General features: G+C 48.2%; 1 protein-coding gene across 1 annotated transcript in view; it reads right to left on the reverse strand.

The window, feature by feature from the left end:
* The window catches only part of DIS3L2 (DIS3 like 3'-5' exoribonuclease 2), a 188814-nt gene that overhangs the window by 38793 nt on the left and 130419 nt on the right, over positions 1-19602 (reverse strand). The window contains exon 15 of the mRNA XM_062006087.1: positions 2412-2491. Within this exon, the coding sequence (XP_061862071.1) occupies positions 2412-2491 (80 nt within the window). The remainder of the gene's footprint in view (positions 1-2411; positions 2492-19602) is intronic.

Genomic DNA, 19602 nt, shown 5'->3' on the forward strand with positions numbered 1-19602 from the left:
TGAACAGGAGCTGCAGTGAGGTGGGAGTCGGTCTCTTCTCTCCAGTAATTAATGATAGGACAAGAGGAAATGGGTTCAAGTTGCACCAGGGGAGGTTTAGAGTGGAGATTAGGGATAACTTTTTCACCAGGAGGGTTATTAAGCATTGGAACAGGCTGCCCAGGCACCCCCAGAGATATTCAAAAGACATGTAGATGAGATGCTGAGGGACATGGGTTAGTTTAGTGATGGGCCTGGCAGTGTGGGGTGAGTGGTTGGACTCAATGATCTGAAAGGTCTTTTCCAGCCATAATGGTTCTATGAATTTTCCACGGGTAATTGCTCAGGCAAAACTTTCACAACTGCCACGCTATGGATAACAAATTAACCCTATGAAAAGTCCCTGGGTTCAGGCAGTACAGCCTCTGCTTGCCTGAAGCCTGTCTGGGGCTTTGCTACACTATTCAAATGCAATGCTCAGTTGCCAGTAAAGCTGCAGTGCACGTGAGCTCCTCCAGAATCACTCAGGGTACAACCAGAACAGAGTATGTTTGGCTCAAGGGCATTTCACCTGCAAGAATATTTCAGCTGTAGCACAGACCTTCATGCTTCAGTTCCACCAGCCAGGGATTGCTGGAGCTGCTGGGCTGCATGCACAGGGCTTAGAGGAATAAGCATGTGCATAAACTTAGCAAGCATCTCCCTGGGAAATGGGATCCTGCTCTCCCCAGGACAGCCAAGCAAGCTATAAAATACAAAGTACTGTGTGCCGTAGCGAGGTACAATCCCAGTGTGGATCTGTCAGACACACACAAAGCCTGTGTTTACTTGCAATCCCATTCCTCCTGCCTGCCCCATATTTTTCCAGCCCATGGTCCTGGCTGGCATGGCTCGGGGTGCCTCGGCTCCCACGCTTGCCAGAAGCGCGGCTCACAGCCATGCGTCTCTAAATCAACAGCTGTCAACATGCTGCAGCTACTTTGTCACACGCTGGACCACTCACAGCTAAGAGCAAGGCTTCCAAGTGGAACTGGCTATTGGTCTTAGTGCTTAAACAAAGTAGCTCCACTCCCATCCCTGGAGTCTCCTCAAACAATGGCACAAAACACCCACTGGAGCCCAGGGAGAGGAGGGTCTGTGGGAGAAAAAACCACAGCTGCTGATTTTTGAGATATATGCCACACAATTAGAAACTCTGCATCTATAAACAGCCTTAACAAGCCTCTGGTCTGAGGATTTTCTTTTCCTCGCTGTCCATTGTGTGTTGCTGCCTTTAAAAACCTCAAAAGTAAATGCTCTTGTTGACATTATGCTTTAGGGATGACCTGCGTGTTTCCCTGTTAGCTTGGTGGTGCTGGAGCTACCAGCTCTGCTCATCTATGCTTCCCGAGCCAGGATGCTTGGGATGTGACTGTGCACCACGTGCTAAACACCCATCCACAAGTGGGGAAAAAAAGTCTCCCAGAAATTGTCTCCCTTGTTTAAACACTGAGATTCCTCAGCTCAGAAAGGGGTAGGTGTTGTCAGCGGATATCCCTCTTCCTCGTGGGAACTGTTCTCACCAGTGCTTCAGAGAGATCTCTTTGCAGGCTGCTCCGTTCACCAACCATTTCATATACCCTCCTTTTTTTAGGTTAACCTTCAATAACTGGCAAGAAGCAGAACTATATGGGTGGAGGTAACAGGCCATGGATTTATGACACGCTGGTATTCAGGCAGAGTAACACAGCGCAAACACAGCCGTATCCTGAGCTGTGCTGCTTCTGTCAATTTGATAATGAGAATGTGATTTGAAAGAAAAACATCTTGGGTGCCAATTCACTACAGCAGCTAGTAAAAATACACAGAATACCTGGAAATTGAGGCCTCGCTGCTCCAAACACATCCGAAGATTGAATATCATACGGTACCTTATAAAAACAGAGCACGTGGCTGCACTGAGGCCACAGTGCCACGAGTGAAAGGCTACTCGGTGAGCTCACACGTGAGCTTTAGCACAGAGAATGGGGTGCTGTGTGTCTATAGCTGAGCAGAGGTGAGGGTTGCCCTCTTCAGTGCTCTGCAGCCCTTGGATGCTTAACCCCAGCCCACTCTCCCAGGGCCACCTCAGCACAAAACAATGCAGGGCCTGACTCACAGACATCCCTGAGCAAAGCCTGGGTGAGTTCTGCTGGAGCCGGTGGTGCCCAAGAGCTGGTCTTTTAGCCAAATAAAAGCAGCTTTCAAATGCTGCAGGAAAAAAAATGAGCTGCAGGGCCTTGTGCATTTTAAAGGATCTGGCCTTTATAGGAGCTGTTCCCAGTCTCAGGTCAAGGCTGAAGCCTGCTTTAATCTACTTTGAAGTGGTACAAGCAGTGGTGATCCCTCTTGATAGAGGGCAAAGCAGTCTCCTTTCAGTGCACCTTCCCCTACCAGCTGCGTGCAGGACTTACTTGTTGCTGTCCCGGTACTGATAGATATAACAGCCTTGAGGCATCCCACTCTCCTGGTCCAAGGTAAACGAGAGCTTCAGCTGCAGAGAGGAGAGGGGTTGGGGGAGAATGAAAAGAGGGAGGGGGGGGGGAAAGAAAAAAAAAAAAGAAGCAACATTTTAGGCTCTGAGGCATCACAGCAACTTCAGGAGAGGCCTGTGGGAGAAAGCTGCACTCCCCGAGACTGACACGCAACCAGCGTGGCCTGGAACATGCCGCGGGGTTCCAAACCTCAGGGAGAAGTCACATGTGCTGCAGAAACCTCTCGCTTTTTCCACCCTTTGTTACTATAAAGTGTTTGTGGTTCTTCTGCAATGCATGGGTCAGAATGGTTCACCCCTCCAAACCCACCCACACACAGCACCCCTCGGCAAAGCGGCTGCGGTTCCCCTCAGACGCTACAGAAACGAGTCTTCTCCATCGGCAGCTGCGAGTTCCCACGAGTCTCTCTCTGAAAACTTTCCCGGCTCCATCTCGTTTCTCCAGCGCGTTAGAACACAGAAGAAACCACAGAGGGAAAGGTGACAGATTTTTCCTTCTGAGCAGGGTTATTAAAGAGCTGTCAGGAGGGTTTGCAGTTGGATCCGCGTCCGGCAGGAGGCTGGGATGGGGCCTGGATGCTGCTTGCTCTGCAGCTCCATGAGGGCTTTCAGGTTTCAAACACGGCTCATTTTATTTCAGAGGGAAAACTGAATCCTCTTTCAAGAAGCAACAGAATGGTTCTGTGGGGAGACTTCTCTTTTTTTTTGCTGAAAATGTCTCCAGTGCTTTTACATGCTGAAATACCTCGAAAACAGCACGGGGTTGGGTCCTGCAGCAGCTCTGCACAACCAAGCAGCCCCCAGGTCCCCAGGGGAAGGCTGCTGACTCCCACAGCAACGTCCCAGCAGCTCCTGCAGACACGAGGTGCAGTCCCTCTGCTCTGCAAAAGGGCTGCAGACCCTGAGCAGGAACCACCAGACCCCAGCCAGGAGCCAGGGCAAGAGAGGCAGCGCCCTTCAGAGCAGGTAGCTGCAGTCTTTGCGTGCTGAGCGCCGTGGCTTTTGGCGCTCTTTTGGGGGGTCACAGAGATTAGTAACAACAGGGCTGTTATCACAGCTGGATGATGCACAGCTCTTGAAACGGTCTGGGAAGACCATCACAAGGGCTAAAAGTCGAAGGACATTTGCTATGGTGATCCCAACCTTTTTAAACAGAGAAAGGAGGAGACAGCAGCATTGAGCCACTCCATTGATCACGGACTGCTCTCCTCTGGGCTCCAAGGAAATTGCCAGCTCAAATTAACAGCTTATTCAGGAATGAAGGCAGAATTAAAACACCTTTCTCCTGTAGGCTTTTAAGAAACCCTGTGTGCTGAATCATTAGACGGTGCACTGATTTTTCTCTTCCCTACAGGGTAGCAAAGTCATATGCTGTGCTCTCACTGACCCTAATAAAACTGCCTACCATGAAACCACTGAAAAATTCCCCATCTTGGATACTGAGTTAAGAACCAAGCACCAGGCTGAGGCCAAATCCAGCTGCTCTCCCTTGACTTCTGTGCCCCTAACTCTCTAAGCTGTTCTGAAATACACACTCTCACAACAGCATGTAACATGTATCTGTGCTTTGCACATATCCCTGGTGCACACATCACCATTTGTACCAGTGTCCAGATGCCAAATTCTTACACTGTCCACAACTCTCCCTTCCTGCAAGCTCTGATCTTACTACAGCTTAGAAGATAACTCAGATCCAGTTTGGAGACTGGTGTCTAGTACAGAACTAGCAAGGCTGGCTGGGGATGCTTCTCCTGGCCAAGCCACAAAGCTGGGCTGTGGCTCCAGCCTCTCCAGATGGCACGTGGCAGTTACCCCACAGGAGCAGGAGGTCAGCCAGAAACAAGCAACCTCCTCAAGGGAGACAAGTGACCATCTTGCTGGCCATATGTGGCCCACCCAAATGAGCTTCCCTGGTTTGGGGAACTGAAGGAAGGAGTTTCCCTGCTAAAATATCAAGAAGCACCTCTTGAGGTGAAAGAGACAGCAGTTACCTCAGGCACAGCTCCACTTGGTTCTGTGCTTTGAGGAACAGGCACCACACTGCAGAATCGTTACAGAAGAAAGTACGAAACTGGGCAAAAGTGTGGCTTTGGCCACTTTCAACAATAAGTCTGGTCAGGACAAACTGAGGAGTGCCTGAACCTCTTGTTTGCAGCTCTCAGCTGAGCAGGCTTTGGGTTTGCAGTAACTGAGCATCTCTGGTTACAGCTCACCTGGGCTCTGGGCGCCCAGCACCGTTTGGTGCTGGAGCCAGCTCTGTGCAAGGAGACAAGTCCAGGGGAAGGGAAGGAAGGAAAAGGGCTGGGAAGGAAAACAGGCTTGTTTAGACAGGCTCCTGGGGCAATCAGGTATGGGACAGTGACCTTTCCACTATCTGGGGGGACAGGGTCCCATGGAACTAACCTACCTAAAAAGGGAAGATCAGAGTTCCTGAAGATAACAGGTTTTTGTCTTTCTGTTATTTTAACCCTTCTTTGCCTGCCTGTGGTATCCCAGACAAATAAAACACACCCTGCTTGGCAGGCTCAGCTGTCTCTGCTACCCACCAGCACCAGCAAGGCCTGTGTCACAAGGACTATACCTGGACTGACCATCTGGGGCAATACTGTCAGGCCAGATGATGCTGCTGTCACCCAGCGACGTAAGGATCCCACTCAGAGAAATATTAGGATCAGGTTGTCACATGGAGAGACAGACTAAAGGTCTGTCCCAGCAACCATAGCTCAAGGCATCTGTGCTGTCACTGATGCACAAAACTCTCCTCTTCTGCAGATCTGCCCTGCTGTCATGACCAATCAGGAGCGGAAAGGGGGACCTGTGGTTGTCAGTCCAATCAAGAGTCCTTACAGACCCAAATGAACAGCCCAGCTTCGGCAGGGCACCCACCAGCAATGCTCTGGTTGCCTTTGCTCATTTGGTGGCATTTGTTCTCTGCAGGGAGCATGGGGGCTGCAGGCACAACCCATCTCGGGGCAGAAAATTAGTGGATACAGCAGGCAGAGGTCTACCAGGAGACACACTGGGATGCAGAAGTCTGTAAGCTTCCTACTAAGCTGGAAAAAGTTGTCCACAGCCACTCAGTATCATATAGCTGGGTCCTGTCTGCCACTGGAGCCAGAGAGTGCTACCCTGAGCACCCTCACACTCACTTCTGCACGGCCATGCTCAGCTCCAAGACACTCTTACTCCCTGGCACCTCAGTGCTTTGGAAGATCTGCTTCACACATCATTCCTCTCATGCTAAAGTGAATCTATGAGGTGCCTGCTGACACAGATCTCAAAGAACAAACCTCAAGTGTCCTCTCCCAGCTCTCTATACACCCTACACTGCTGCTTCTCTCTGGTCCCATCTTCTCCAGCAGCCATCCTTTTACCTTCATTCACTAAGCACAAAACCTCTGTATACCTCTGAACTAAGGCAGGCTGCAGGGCAAGGCTGAGGGCAGGAAGATGTCAGGAGCTGATCAACCACTTTATCATTCCTCCTATCTGACTTCAGCTTAGCAATGTCACAAGGCACTCGGAGGCTGCCAGATACACGAAGCCCTATCAAACAGGCAGCCTTTTGCAATCATTCCCTGGCATAGCTGTAACTCTTAACCAATTTGACAACATCACTCCAGCACCATGTGCTGCTTTGAAGCTCCTTTCCTCGCGTGTCAGCGCTCCTTGTCGGAACGCAAAGGCTTGCTGTAAAGCCAGCAAACAAACTAATACTGAGACAAAGGACCATCACAAGCAAGGCTCATCAGATCAAGGGATCTTCACCATTAAACATATGAGATCATTTCATTTTACAAGACACTGCTGGGCTTCACTGGGAGAGGAGGTTTCCCAGCGCCGTGCTGCGGTGTGACTTGGCTCGAGCTGTGTAGCCCTGGAGCTCACATGCTAATGAAGATCCCTTTCCACATCAATAGCTTTGCACATAAAGAAGAGCTCGGCATGGTGTGTGCATGAACTCAATGGGAAAGGGAGCTGGAACGTAGCCATGCTTAGAACAGAGTGCTGCCTACCAGGCGAGCCCCATCAATAATTGAGATGTCAGAGGCACAGGGAGGTGTGTGAATAAGAGCTGTCAAAAGGAGTAATTGGGATCTGTGTGGATACAGTGATGGATAGGCTCGCTCGCCACCAGACACAATTGCAATACTCCCAAACAGAGAGGAGCAGGGTGCTGAAATTCAAAGGGGCTGGAGCAGGCTGTTTGATGGGTAGGACACTGCCTCCGTGGAGGGGAGTACCGCACCTACAGCACCAAGCAGGTGTGGGCACAGGATGTGTGACTGGTCAGTGGGGCAAGAGAATGTCCTAAGAGCATGGAGTTGATCCTTGGTCATGTTTGGTGGCATGTTCTGCAGGCTTGAGGTGAAGGCAACACCACCTCCTTAAGAAAGTCACCTTAAGGAAAGTCACCTCCTGCCCACAGTGGCCATTGAGCACTTGTTTATACAACAGCTCTCCTCTTTGGATTAGTAACACTCTCACACTCTCTATTCCTACGTCCTTAAATCCAGCAAAGGATGCAGTTAGCTGACAGTGGGATGCTCCTTGCTCCTCCTTGTTCCTCCATCCATCACACACTGACATGCTCCAGCTGCATCCAATGGTTCTCACTCCCCACCCCCAAACAGTGGTGAGCAGACACCAAACCAGTGCACAGACACGAGACACCAGCAAAAGCAGAAGGGCTCAGGGCAGCTGCCCTTTGGTGCACTGCCACAGCTCTGTGCTGCCTGATCCCCATGGGGATCCAAAAGCCCTGCTCAGGCAGAAAGGTCTTGATGGGGGCTGCTGGGGAAGCTGCCAACATCTTGAGGCTTCCTCCACCAAGACCAGAAAGAGGCTTTCAGAAAGGAGGAGCAATACTTAATGCTGTCAGGGACCTCCAGGCTTGCCTGGGCTTCAGTGCAGCCAGCAGCTGTCTTCATTTTAAAGAAAGTTTTAGACCTGCAGCAATCAGGAGCCCAGTCATGTGATAAAGCCTGGTAGCTCCAACAAGGAGAGAGCATGAGGAGCAGCCTTCCAGCTGCTGAAACCTTGCCAGTACCTACACTGACTTGACTGGGCAAATTCTGCATGCCCTTTGAGTAAATGGTTTGGCTTGGATCCCCCCGTTCCCAGCCTTGGCTCTGAGCTGCAAACCTTCGTCATTAGATGAGAACTTTTCTCTCCACATGCACTGTATCAGAGAGGCATCATCAGCTCAGCTGAGTGACCCAGTCAGAGATTTCAGATGCCTCAGCTCTGGGGCAATGTAAGGTCATGCTCCAGCCAGCCCTGCTTATAACCCTCCAAGGTAACGCCACCAATGTTAGGGAGTATTCAAGCAGAAAGGGTTCACCCAGGACAAGGAGGAGAGGCGGAACACAGGCCTCTGAGACAAAAATGAGGGGATTGGATCTAAAGATGACACTGAGAACAGTCTCCTGAAAGGCAGGGGTTCTTTCTACCCTTGGAACTCATTCAGTTTTAACCCCATTCGTGTGGAAGTCCAAGAAGACTGGTACCAGTTCCCTCTTGGAACAAAGGCTCCCCTCTCCAGCAAGCTCTAGAAAGCTTTTTAAGAATAAACTTAGCCATGAAGCAGGTTTTTATGCCCTGCCCAAACTTCAGTTTTGACCCTAAAAAAAAAAAATAGCCCTGAAGTCCTGACACTCACTTTTAAAACCACAAAAAACGAGCCATGCTCCAGGAACGTAATCACAGAGTTTTCTGGCACCTTGTCCCTTAAAAATACATCCATCTGCCTCCACACAGGCCATCAAACTCAATCTTGTTCACAATGGATTTCCCAATTCCTGCGTGCTGGAAGGACTGCAGCGGTGCTGGCTGTGCTGCCTGGATGAGCCCTTACAGAAGCACAAGCTACAAACCTCACAGCTGTGTTTTCACTTAAAGAAGCTGCTCCTCAGACTGAAGCACTTCTCCTTCCACAAGCTTTTCTATTTGTGCTGCAGTTTGAAATTGCTGGAGAAAGTGCCAGGGTAGAGGCTGAAGAACATGTGGTAAGGCCAGGGTGGGGGTACTAAAGGACAGACCAAATGTCCTAAAGTGAAAAAAAAAGAGGAAAGACAGAGAAACTTGCTGCCAGCTCTACTAGTTACCTCTCACACGGGGCTGGGGTGGTCCTTCCCTTTTGGCTTTGCAGATAGCAAACCTTTGGCCAATCTCAGCACCTGATTAGGAGACAGCTGTTGCTACTGGATGGAAGTGCTTAACTGGTCCTAAACTGATCTCATCTCACCCATTGCCTCCTCAGTGAGAGCCCTTGTTCCCATCCCTAAATGCACGTTTTCCAGCTGAAGGTTTAAATTCCCTTGGAGGCTCCTGGTGCTACTCTGTGTCCTCAGCATGCCCCATCCCCAGACCAAAGCAGAGAGGTAAAACCAGCTGTCCCATAAAGTCTGCTCATCCTCTGGAAGGGGATGTCACTAGCAGCTGCTCTTCTCCCCTCTTCTTATCCCACTATCACCACTCCTGAGACATCTCAAGCCTCAAACTGAAACAGGCAGAGAAGGAACCTGCCCGGCATGCTCCTCAGCCAGCTAACTGCACGGGCTGGAGCTCCTGAGTGCAAGATAACAGTGCTGTGTTTGACAAACTTCTTGCCAGGGGGCTGCTTTGTTGTTGTCTGGTGGCCCCCAAAACCTCTGCCTCAGGTAGTCAGGCAGTACAGCAAACCCAGAAAGAAGCGTGGCCAGATCCTTTGCAATGACACATAGATACTGTCATCAAAACAGTGAGCTGGCATCATACCCCGGGCTTTTGTTTCACAGCTGCAAGTCAAAGCTGAAGAGCCTTTCTGGAAAGATGGGGAAGGAGGCAACTTTCACCACTTGGCACAAATATAAGCTGCAACTGAGTTTATTTTTAAGCATTCACACTTGCCTGCACCAGAGGTTTCACATGGAATCCACGGAGAAAAGGGAGCCGGATTTATTTAGAGCTGAAAACTTGCGTTCAGTTCAGAATTTATAAACTGGATGAGCTCACTCTCTAGATGCATGATTAGGAAACCACAGGATGAAAATACAGATTATACAATTGCAAAGGGGTTACGTGGGTGGATTAAAAATACCTTCTTCAGAAGCTAACGAGTTGTGACACTGCACCACATGCTCTGGAACACCAGGGAACTGTCAATGAAGTTAAAAGTATTTTCTACACATACATCAATTTTAAAATAAAAGCAAAACATCCCTAGGAAATGCCACATAAAAAACTGTGACACTCACAAGATACATGCCAAATCTCACTGCTTGGCTCTTTTACTCAGAGCCTGTCGCCCAGCCTCTCTTTAAAGCACTCAGACCTCTTGTGCTTCTCCCAGCCTCACTTGTGCCCTGACAAAACACAGTTTCACTGATTTCATCTTGTGCAGCAACAGAGCTTTCATAAGTTGGGCTTTACCAGCCTCAATGGAGATGAGAAGTTTCAGGCTGCAGAAAATTCTTGCATTTTGAAGACTGACAATGACTACAGGCTTTAAGGGACACGGGGGAACAGTGAGGTCCTGCCCGGTCTCAATAGCTCCTTCTTCACCTGGGAGATACAAAAAATTCACTTGGGAAAGCCAGAATTTAGTGAGAGGAGGGTGATAAAGACTCTAGTAAGAGGCTACATTACAATCAGGAACAACCCCAGAGACTCTTGGGGATGCAGAACTTGCTCTTCTCAAAGCAATTAAAGGTGCCAACAAGTGAGGTTTCCCTGTCTATGAAGGAGCCGACAGTGGAGGCAGCACTTGGACATCACAAACCTTAGCAAAAAGTTAAATATACCCAGGAGACACCAAAAGCCAGAGGCCAGGGGAGCAGCACAGGGACCTGTACCTGCTGTGAACAGGAACAGACAAGATCAGAATCTGCTGCATGAGAAAAGAGACGGGAAATGCAGCCGCTGACACCACAGTGACAAACTCTATGGGCACCAGCAGCTGGTGCAGAACCCAGAGAGAGACAGCACAACACCAGCAGCACCTGGAACGCAGGACTGAGAGACCCTGTGCCTCTTAGCTCATCTGTACAACAGGGGCTGGCAGAGCAGCAAATATGTCCATATTTCTCAATAAGGAGAGAAACCATAAGCATACAACTGACTGACATACAATTTCCCCTAAGCTGACCAGTGCCAGCAGCAGAACAGACAGGGGTACCCAGGACCTGAGGGGGGCTGCAGGACTGACATCAGCTTTTGCACAGGTTGGGAGGTATGGAAATCCAGGTATGTGCCATCTTGATCTGATAAAGAAAAGCAAAACCTAGTCCAAACAGGATCCCTAAGGCATTTCTGTCCCAAAACGATACGTGAGAGCCTGGAAGACTTACGAAAAGCAACTGGTGTGTTCCACGTTTGCTTTAAATGAAAAGTGACATAATCAAGTGGACATGTTGTCTTCAAATGGCTCAAGCCACAGGGAAAGGCAAGGTAAGAGCTGTGGGTGCAAATGTGTCTATGCATGTGGCAGGAGGAAAAATGGTTTGGTGTCTCTTATTGCACCTGACTATAGCACAACGTTTTCCCCACCCCTCCAAGCCTTGGGGGATGCTGATACACATTTACAAATCAGCCTGGTTTGTGTCTTCCCGTAACATGCCCAGTCATTGTCATTGCTGGTGGGAGGATACAAGGAGCCAAGGGCAGATCAAACACAGCAAATCCCATTTTCTTAAGTTTGTTAATGCTAACTGCTTCCCCTGCTAAGCCACTAATGGAGCTGTGAGAACCCAGGAGCACAGATTAATTCAGCACCCAGGTACTGCCTTATGCCTAGAGGGATTTCCGTAGACTTGCACTGGAAGACAGATGAAAGCTTGTAATACCCTCCATACAAGAGATAAATCCATTAAAATATGAACAGCCCCTGTGTCGACATGATAAGAGCTCTGACAGGTAACGAGAGATCACAACAGTAGTTCTAGGTTTAGTAATATCTGCAAGCCATTAAACTAGAGCTGGGACCTCGAAGATGCAGAGTACCCTGATCATACCACATTGATCTCAGTTTGACAGGCACATCCTTCTCCCCCATCCTTTGGGGTGCTGCTGTGAAATACCTGGCAGTTCTGAAGTTCAGCCCTAGCACTGCTGACTCGAGCTTTCGTTGTTCTCTGGGGACAATCTGGGCTCTCTCACAGCTTGTTACAACCTGCCAAGACTGCAGGCAGCAGACAGCTGTGCTGTGTCCTTAGCCAAACTTCTCCTCGATGCTGTTAGCAACATGGGATGGGAAGACATCTCAGGCCATACACATTCAGCCCACTGCCTTCTGCAGAGCACCTTCTCCACACGCTGCGTGCCATGAAATGCTTCCCAGCACCCTGCCCCTGGCACACACTTTCCTAGGGACTTTGTAGCTCCTCTGTCACAGAGAGAGAAAGAAGCAGGAGTGGATGGAGGTCAGGAGATGTGTCCCAGTCAGCCCAGAGCGTGCTGGCAGTGGGACAGGCACCCTGCCCTCCAGCTAACCCACGGGCAGCCATCAGCCTCTGGCTCCGACATGCCATGCTTCAGTGAGGAAGCAATTTCTCCATGTAGATGCTTCAGAAAGGTCTCTGGCAAAGTTCACTCTGAAAAGGTGCAGTGTAAAGTGTGTTTTTTAGAGCCAAGTAGATGTCAGAGCCCACGCCACCACTTGTTGTGGACTGGAGCACAGAGGGTAGGATCAGTGATCTTCTTCCAGCATGAATGCACAGCAGGCTCTTCATAACCCTGTCCCACGCTGTTCTTTAACATATGTAAGGGGCTCGACATGGTTTCTGTTCAGTAGTTGTGGTTTCCAAGCTGTATTGCATTTCCTCAGAATGAAGATACATAATATTTTAAACTTATTTCTAAAACCAGTCACAAATCTGCAATCTTTTATGTCATTCCTCTTCCCTCCTGACAAACCCAAACCATAACACACACTCGCAGAAGATCAGCAAACTCATGTGCTGCAAGGAACCCACGTGTGCTTGACACACACACACACAGAGCAAGAGAGAGAGAGAGAGAAGGAAGCTCAAAGCTGTAATTCAGTTAAATTGGTACAAGCTATGTTTAAGGTTTCAAAGATATCCAGGATGCAGTCCACTGTTTAGAGTTGTGGGTACCAGCACGTTGTATGCGGAGAAGGAGACTCTAAGAGCTGAACCAAAGCATGAGGTATTTATGTAACCCTCTGCCTCAGCAAGTGTAAGGGAATTAAAAGGTTTCCTGCCCCTGGGAGTTCAGCATACTAGATGAGCAACCTGATCATGTATGATCCTAAAACCTCATCACTGCGTTCCCTTGCTGGCACTGACCCCTTCCACTCTTAAAGCTAGTCAGTACAAGAGGACTTCTAATTCCCATTGGTCATAGAATCATTTCAGCTGGAAGAGAACAGCTTTAAGATGATGGAGTCCAGCCTTTGTCCCAGCCCTATCAACCACTAGACCATTTCCCTAAGTGCAACATCCACCACATCTTAAACCCCTCCAGGGACAGTGACTTCAGCACCTCCCTGGGCAGCCCGTTCTTGCAGCAAAGAAATTCCTCCATGGCAGCGTTGGCTGGGGCAGGGAAGTCTTAGGAAATTCTTTAGAAATCATCTTTACAAGACAGTCTGTAAAGCACCACTCCCTAGAAATGCCTGGTTTCTGTGGAGCATGGCAGCTCTCGCAGAGCTCTCTGTTTTTTGCAGTAGTTTTTGCATAAATCAGACTTTCCATTTTCCCAGCTCGATGGGCTTGGGGCTCTGCTGGGTTAACTTTGTCTGGTCAGTCCTGGAATCGGAGCTGTCCTCACCAAAGCGGTAAGTTTTAAAGGCAGAAACCAACACCATATTTTACAGAGACAGTCAAGTTCTTAAGATTAGTTATTTATTCCAACAATATTAAAAGGAGACACATCGCTTTCTCAGTCGTTTTTCCATTCGTAGTATTTTGTTTTGTTTTTTTAAACCCATGAGCCTAATCCTTAATTTCTCTATGGAAAGGATGGAAGAAAAAGATCTCGGGGCTGAAGGCTCAGCCTCCCAGAGCATCCACTGTGCTCCCTCACCATTGCTGGGCTTCTTGTGGAGATTCTTTTTTTTAAACACACTCTGAAAGTAAATAAATAAATTAGAAGATCTCCAGGCATCAGTCTTAGCCTCTGAAGGAGAACTAGACAATGCAGGGAAGGCTAGAAAGGAGCCAGTAAATTCTAAGGGTGTACAACAAGAGAGGGATTAAGGCTGGTGATTAAATTAGGCAATGCATGAATACATTCCAATGCACAACATCACTCAAGCACTGGACAAAACATATGGCAACAATGGAAAGCGCTGCCCACGAGGTCACCTTTAATGTGATTAGCCATGGAGGCCTGAAAGGAGATCTCCCAAGCACCGCATGCTAACCCTCTTTTGTGCAGGGTGGGGAAGCACCTTCTGAAAGCTTTTGAGGCTCCATGAACTCCACACAAACGGCTGCTGGGTGTTAAGGGATGTGCCCAAGTCCATTGAAAGCAGGACACAAAAACCCATAAAGAGCCTGGAGAAGGGGTGAGCATGCTGAGAGCTTTTGTTCCCGCCAGGGGAGCCATCCCCTGGTGTCCTGCCTGACAGCTGGGTCACCCCACGGGCTCCCCTGTTCCGCTTGGACTTTTCAACTCCTCCGGCCTGCGCTCCCCGGCACGGCTCGCCTCTTTGAAGGGGAGAAAGAGCCTCATCCATCACTGACACCAAGGGAGTTAATTCACTTCTTTACAACTGGAAAGGCTTTTGCTGTGAGCAGGAGGGAGTGCAGGAAGAGTAATGAAATCCAAAAGGGAGCCAAATGATGCTTTCCTCTGCTAGACGCCAGCGCTGGCAGCGCTTGCTGCTGGCACAGCCTGTGGTGGGTGAAAGGAGACTCTTTTGTGGTATGCCATTAGCTACTTCCAAGGCCTCAGTTCATGTTTACCACAGCCACTGTGTTACTTCACTTGGTATTTTTTCCAGTCCTGTAGACCGTACTGCAGAGCTGCCTGAGTCCATTTGGAAGCCTTGCTCACAGAAAGCAGAAACAAATTGCTTTTTGAAAGGACTACTTTTTATTATTTTTTCTTCTTGCCTAAACCAAACCTCATGCTGCTTTCCATAAACCCAACCTAAGGCTGAAATCCTCACTTCAAGCTGAAAAGCAAACGTCCCTGCTAGGCTTTGCCCACTCTGGCTATTGCCACCAGGCACCGAGCTGTGCTGCCCGGCCTGCACCAGAGGGTAACCCACAGCCCAGCCTTTCTCCACACCACAGGACACTGCAGCCACGTCACAACAGCAGCCAGCAGCTTGTCTTGTCAACTGCAATGAGAAGCAACACTCGATGACATTCAAGATAATCTCGTCTGAGTCACTTTGCATGACTACCTTGTGGTAATCAGATGAGCCCTTCAGACTGCTGAACTCTACCCCAGAGGACCTTGGTATGCTTGGCCAGGCTCCTTGCAAAGCTTCTGCAGGCCTTTAGTATTTCAGATTCCAGTCAGTGACTAATGAGGGACATGTGAGGGACAGGCCCAGCGGCAAACTTCTTCCACACACTTTGCATCTGCTCAGCTGAGTGTGTGAAAGTCACGGAGACAACCCCAGGAGGAACTTGCTCTGGCTACACAGGTTCCAGCAGTTACAAAGGCTCAGTGACAAAGCAACAGCAAACACAGCATGGGACCACCACCAGCTGAGCTCCTGCAATTGCCAGGAAAAGGAAAGGATCGTCTCCTAGAGCCCCTTCCAGCTTTATATTTCCACTGCAGCCCAAGCCTTGACACAGCACTTCCCAGACAGCACACTGTCACAGCTGACATTCAGCAAGCTGAGAAACGCTGACCCTCTCACACCAAAGAGTCACCTTAGACCCTTCTAGTAGATCCCACAGGCTCTCATGGGATCTGCCAAGACTGAAGATCAAGCCAGTTTCTGACAGGAGCAGCCCAGGCAGCTGCATGATAGTTCTGAAAACATTTGGAGCACATGAAGCAGGGCAAGGGTTTTTTTTAATTTTAGACAAACAAAAAACCCCTCCCCAAACATCAGTCCTTCAAAATGAAGCTCTTTTCAGCAAATCTTCCTCCTTTGAATTGCATTTCTTATCCATGGCTGTGCTGTCACTATTACAAAGGCCATTTGTAGTAAAACCACTGACCCTCAGCTTTGGGTCTGAAGCAAAACTACAGACCTATCAAACAGCGAGAGAGAGGATGAATCAAGCCTGGCAGCACAGCAAGACAAAGAAAGAAACCCACCAGCCCAAAGCAGTCAGCTGTAGAAGCAGCCTGCTTTTTATCAGTCTTCCAGAAGAGATGAAGCCCAGGTGATGTTACTTTGTCTACCTGGCTCGGGGGTTGATACAAGTCCTCTCTTCCCTGCAGTGCTCTGCTGCAGACAGTAGCTGTGAAGGAAGAAGGTCAGCAAGTTCACCCTGAGGAGTAGCTGTTTCTCCCTCCAAAGTGAGCACACAAGAGCAGGTTTAACACACCTCCATCTGATGAATTTCTTCATCAAGAAGAATGTACAGTGTCTTGTTGGTCCTGGCATGTGGAGACCAACTGGCTTCAGTGCTGGGGCTGACCTATGGAAACTCCATTTAGAGAGCATATTTGTATATTTGGCCTCTGTCAGTATTCATTGTCTGCTCTAGACTTTATCTTAAACCTCCCAGGATACTGAGCAATAGCATTCCTCCAGTATGGAGAACCTCAGAGGGTTTAATATTGTTTTGCACTCTTTTAAGAACCTGTCTGTTCGCTCAGCTGGTTGCAACAGCACCATGTTCATAGTCTTTAAACTGATTTCAAGGAATCTTAACAAATGTTTGAGAGTTTGGAAAGAGATGACCACACTGCACAAAGATTTCAAGGTCGGTCTCCTGCCTAAAGGCTATTTCACAGCAGCACCCCTTGGCACCACGTTATGGATCCATCAACACACCTATCTCTTATTCTTACCTAAGCATCAGAAACAGGAACTCTCCAGCTCATTTAACCACCTGTATGTTGCTTACTGGCTTATTTAAAACAAACCTAAACAAAACAACCCAAAAAGAGCAAGGCAATGTGAGCACAATATTAAGGACTATCAGCCATCACTTTCAGTAATGTTTGAGAATAATAAAAACCAGAGAGCTGAAGTGAAAATTCAAAACCTCAAAGTAATTTCAACCATACATACATGAGAAGGGAAAAGTTTCTACATGATGCAACAGAAAAAATGACTCACTTTCTGAAATGCCAAAGCCCGTTTTAGTTCATACTGCCTTCTGTACCTGCTAAAGACATCACTGACAGAGAAATCATTTAATAAATTGAATGTTTTAAAAATCCCATTTTAGCTACTTAAGCATTTTATTTCCTAGTGTTTTGTGTCAGGTTCTACTCTAACATGCTAATCAGAGGTAAAGTGCTAGCTGGAGCAATGGGGTTTCTTCTCAGAAAAACAAGAAGAGTCTTGAGATTAAAACAGAGACCTTGAAATTGAGGTGAAACTGCAGCCTTAAAGCTAATGCAAAACCTCCTGTTGATTCATGGGACTGAGAATTTCTCAGTCAGAGGGCTGATCTCAGCATTGCCGTGAGACACCCAATAAGCTGCAGCTCTGCAGTCCCCAGGTCAGAGGGATCAAACCCATGACGCAGCCACTTTACTTCAATTGTCAAAGCAGGCACAAATTAAATTTTGTTGTATTCAGGCTAGACTGGTTTTTTTAACAACCAAACAATAGTGGCTGCTTGGGTAGTTTGTATTTGTGTGAGAGAAACAAGTTTTTCAAGTCCCGTTAAAGGAACTGCCCACAAAACCCCCTTTGCAGTGATTTTCCTTGGCTGGTTTCTTCCAGATGCCTGAAGTCTCTCAAACCACTCCAGTCCAACAAACTCTTGAGGCTACTTTCAGCTTCTTGCTGAGTTTTCAAGTGACCATCAATTTAATGGTAGCTCATCACAGATGGGCCAGCTTGGTGGGTAACTCATTAACACAAATGCAATGTATCTGCTACCAGCCCAGATCCAAATTGCAGAACATCTTCCCTTCAAAGTGTAATAGTCCTGTCAGGTTTTAAGTCATTGACAATGCAACAGCTTGGGAGTATGCATCTTTGGGGAGAGAGACGGCTATTTGTGCCTCAAGGTGGGAGCAAGAAGCAGCTGGGAGTCAGAGTGTCTCCCAAAACTGAACACAGCACTGTACAAAGGAGCACACTCAGGGAGACCTTTCTCAAATCACAAGTATGGACAAATCTCAGGAACAAGCGCTACGTGGACCCACGAACTTATCTGAGATGTCATGCTTCATGCTCCCATCTAGACTACTAAAGACCGATTCAAAGCCACTTGCTTTCCAAATAAAACCAAGAGGTTGCTCAACGAAGTGTACTCCCAACGAATCACTGCAAACTTTAGCAGGGCATATAATTTCAGGAGACATGAGGCTTGGACTTGGAATGTGTAAAGACAAACCTGAAAGTAGACTTCAGCAGGTGCTGCTGAGATCTTGGCTAAGGCTCTTGTAACCTCATTTCAGAGAGCTGTGGAAACCACAGGTGCTTTCTGAGCTTCTTTGTACTCCAGCATCCTTACGCTATGGGGAAGAAGATAAAACATCCCAGGGCTCATAAGGAGTGATCATGCCCAGACACCTGATAAAATGAGTCGTGGCCATGGAAAGCAAGATTTTTTTCCCCCTGCTCACTTTGCAGTTTTGTGATTTCTCATTTCAATTCCAGAGTCTGAATCTTTCATCTTCTTCCAAATGTTGTCTTTTGTCATCATACAATTAGCCTTTTTTCCATTTACTGTTAGGCGAAACAGAACTGGCTCTGACAAACAGCTACTACATCTTCACCTATGGCAGACTGATCATATTTGAAGTCAAATCACTCAACACTCAGTGACTCTGACTAAAGAGAATGATGGATTAGCCATGCAATCAGCTATAATTAATACCTGAAAAAAACCCTTGTCAAGCCTCTGTTCAAATACGTGATCAATGGAATCTGAAACAACAACAGACTTTCTGATGACGTCTGAGGAAGAAAAACACCATCAACTGGAGGGCAAGACTCTCAGAGCAAGGACTGTTTCCTCAGTAGAAAATGTAAAATAAGAATTTCCTCCCAGCACTCACCCCACACAAACACACGTCTTCCTGGGTTTTATCTCTCTTGCTGTCAGAGACACTGAAGAACCAGTTTTTCCATCCTGAACCTCTTTCAATATAACCAACAGAAGCCACTACTTCTGCCCCTACCAACCTCAAAAATACCAGTGAGCAGCTTGTTCAGCTGTATCAAGCACCGAATTCCCTGTTCACCTCAACTATCAGCTTCACAACTGAGACACGTCCCACCACACTAAGCCACCACCTGCCACAGATGCCCTCCCATTCCCCCAGAGAAGCTATTCGGCACTGTTTGAGGTGTCTATGAGCAAGTGACCCCAGGCTGCCTATCAAGCAAGTGTGGGCAAGACTCATCTATGTCTGACTGCTCCAGGAAACCAAGAGGTTTCTATTCTTCATGAATCTGAAGTACCTGCCAGTACCTGAAGCCAGCCCTACTTGCAGGTCAGCATGTCACGACTGACAGCTCACTGCCCTTCTACAACAGCTGATCGCCAGCTGGAGTCAATCAACAGAAAAAGCCAAGCAATTCGGAAGGTGTGATAAAGTACTGCCCACTGCAACTCTGTCCTGTGCAAGCAAGAGAGACTTCCATGGGATAGCAGCACGCTGGCTTGGTCCTGGCACATGTAAGCAAAGCCTGAGAACTGCAGGGACTGAGGAGAGATACAATGGTGAAACACTGATTGCTTCTGTGTTGCAGAGATGTGCTGGCCACGCTTCAGCCCTTCACACTGCTGTGGCTTGTTTCTGTGCTCTGTACTGTGAGAAGTACCTGCTGGGGAACTGAAATAAAACACCCTGACTCTAACTGGGCCAGCAACAAACAGCAGGAACTTATTCAATAGTTATTTGATAAGAAACGTGAGAGGAGAGAACGGTCAGTGTTGGCCCCATCCACTGGATCTGGCCTGGGAATCAGAAAAGAGCTGTCCCTGCCAGCTCACTCTGTGAGCTCAGGCAACTGCTTCACCTCTTCATGCCGTTCCTATTGTCTGGAAGGAGGGAGA

This window comes from Colius striatus, chromosome 12 (assembly GCF_028858725.1).
Source record: "Colius striatus isolate bColStr4 chromosome 12, bColStr4.1.hap1, whole genome shotgun sequence".
Classification (NCBI taxonomy): domain Eukaryota; kingdom Metazoa; phylum Chordata; class Aves; order Coliiformes; family Coliidae; genus Colius; species Colius striatus.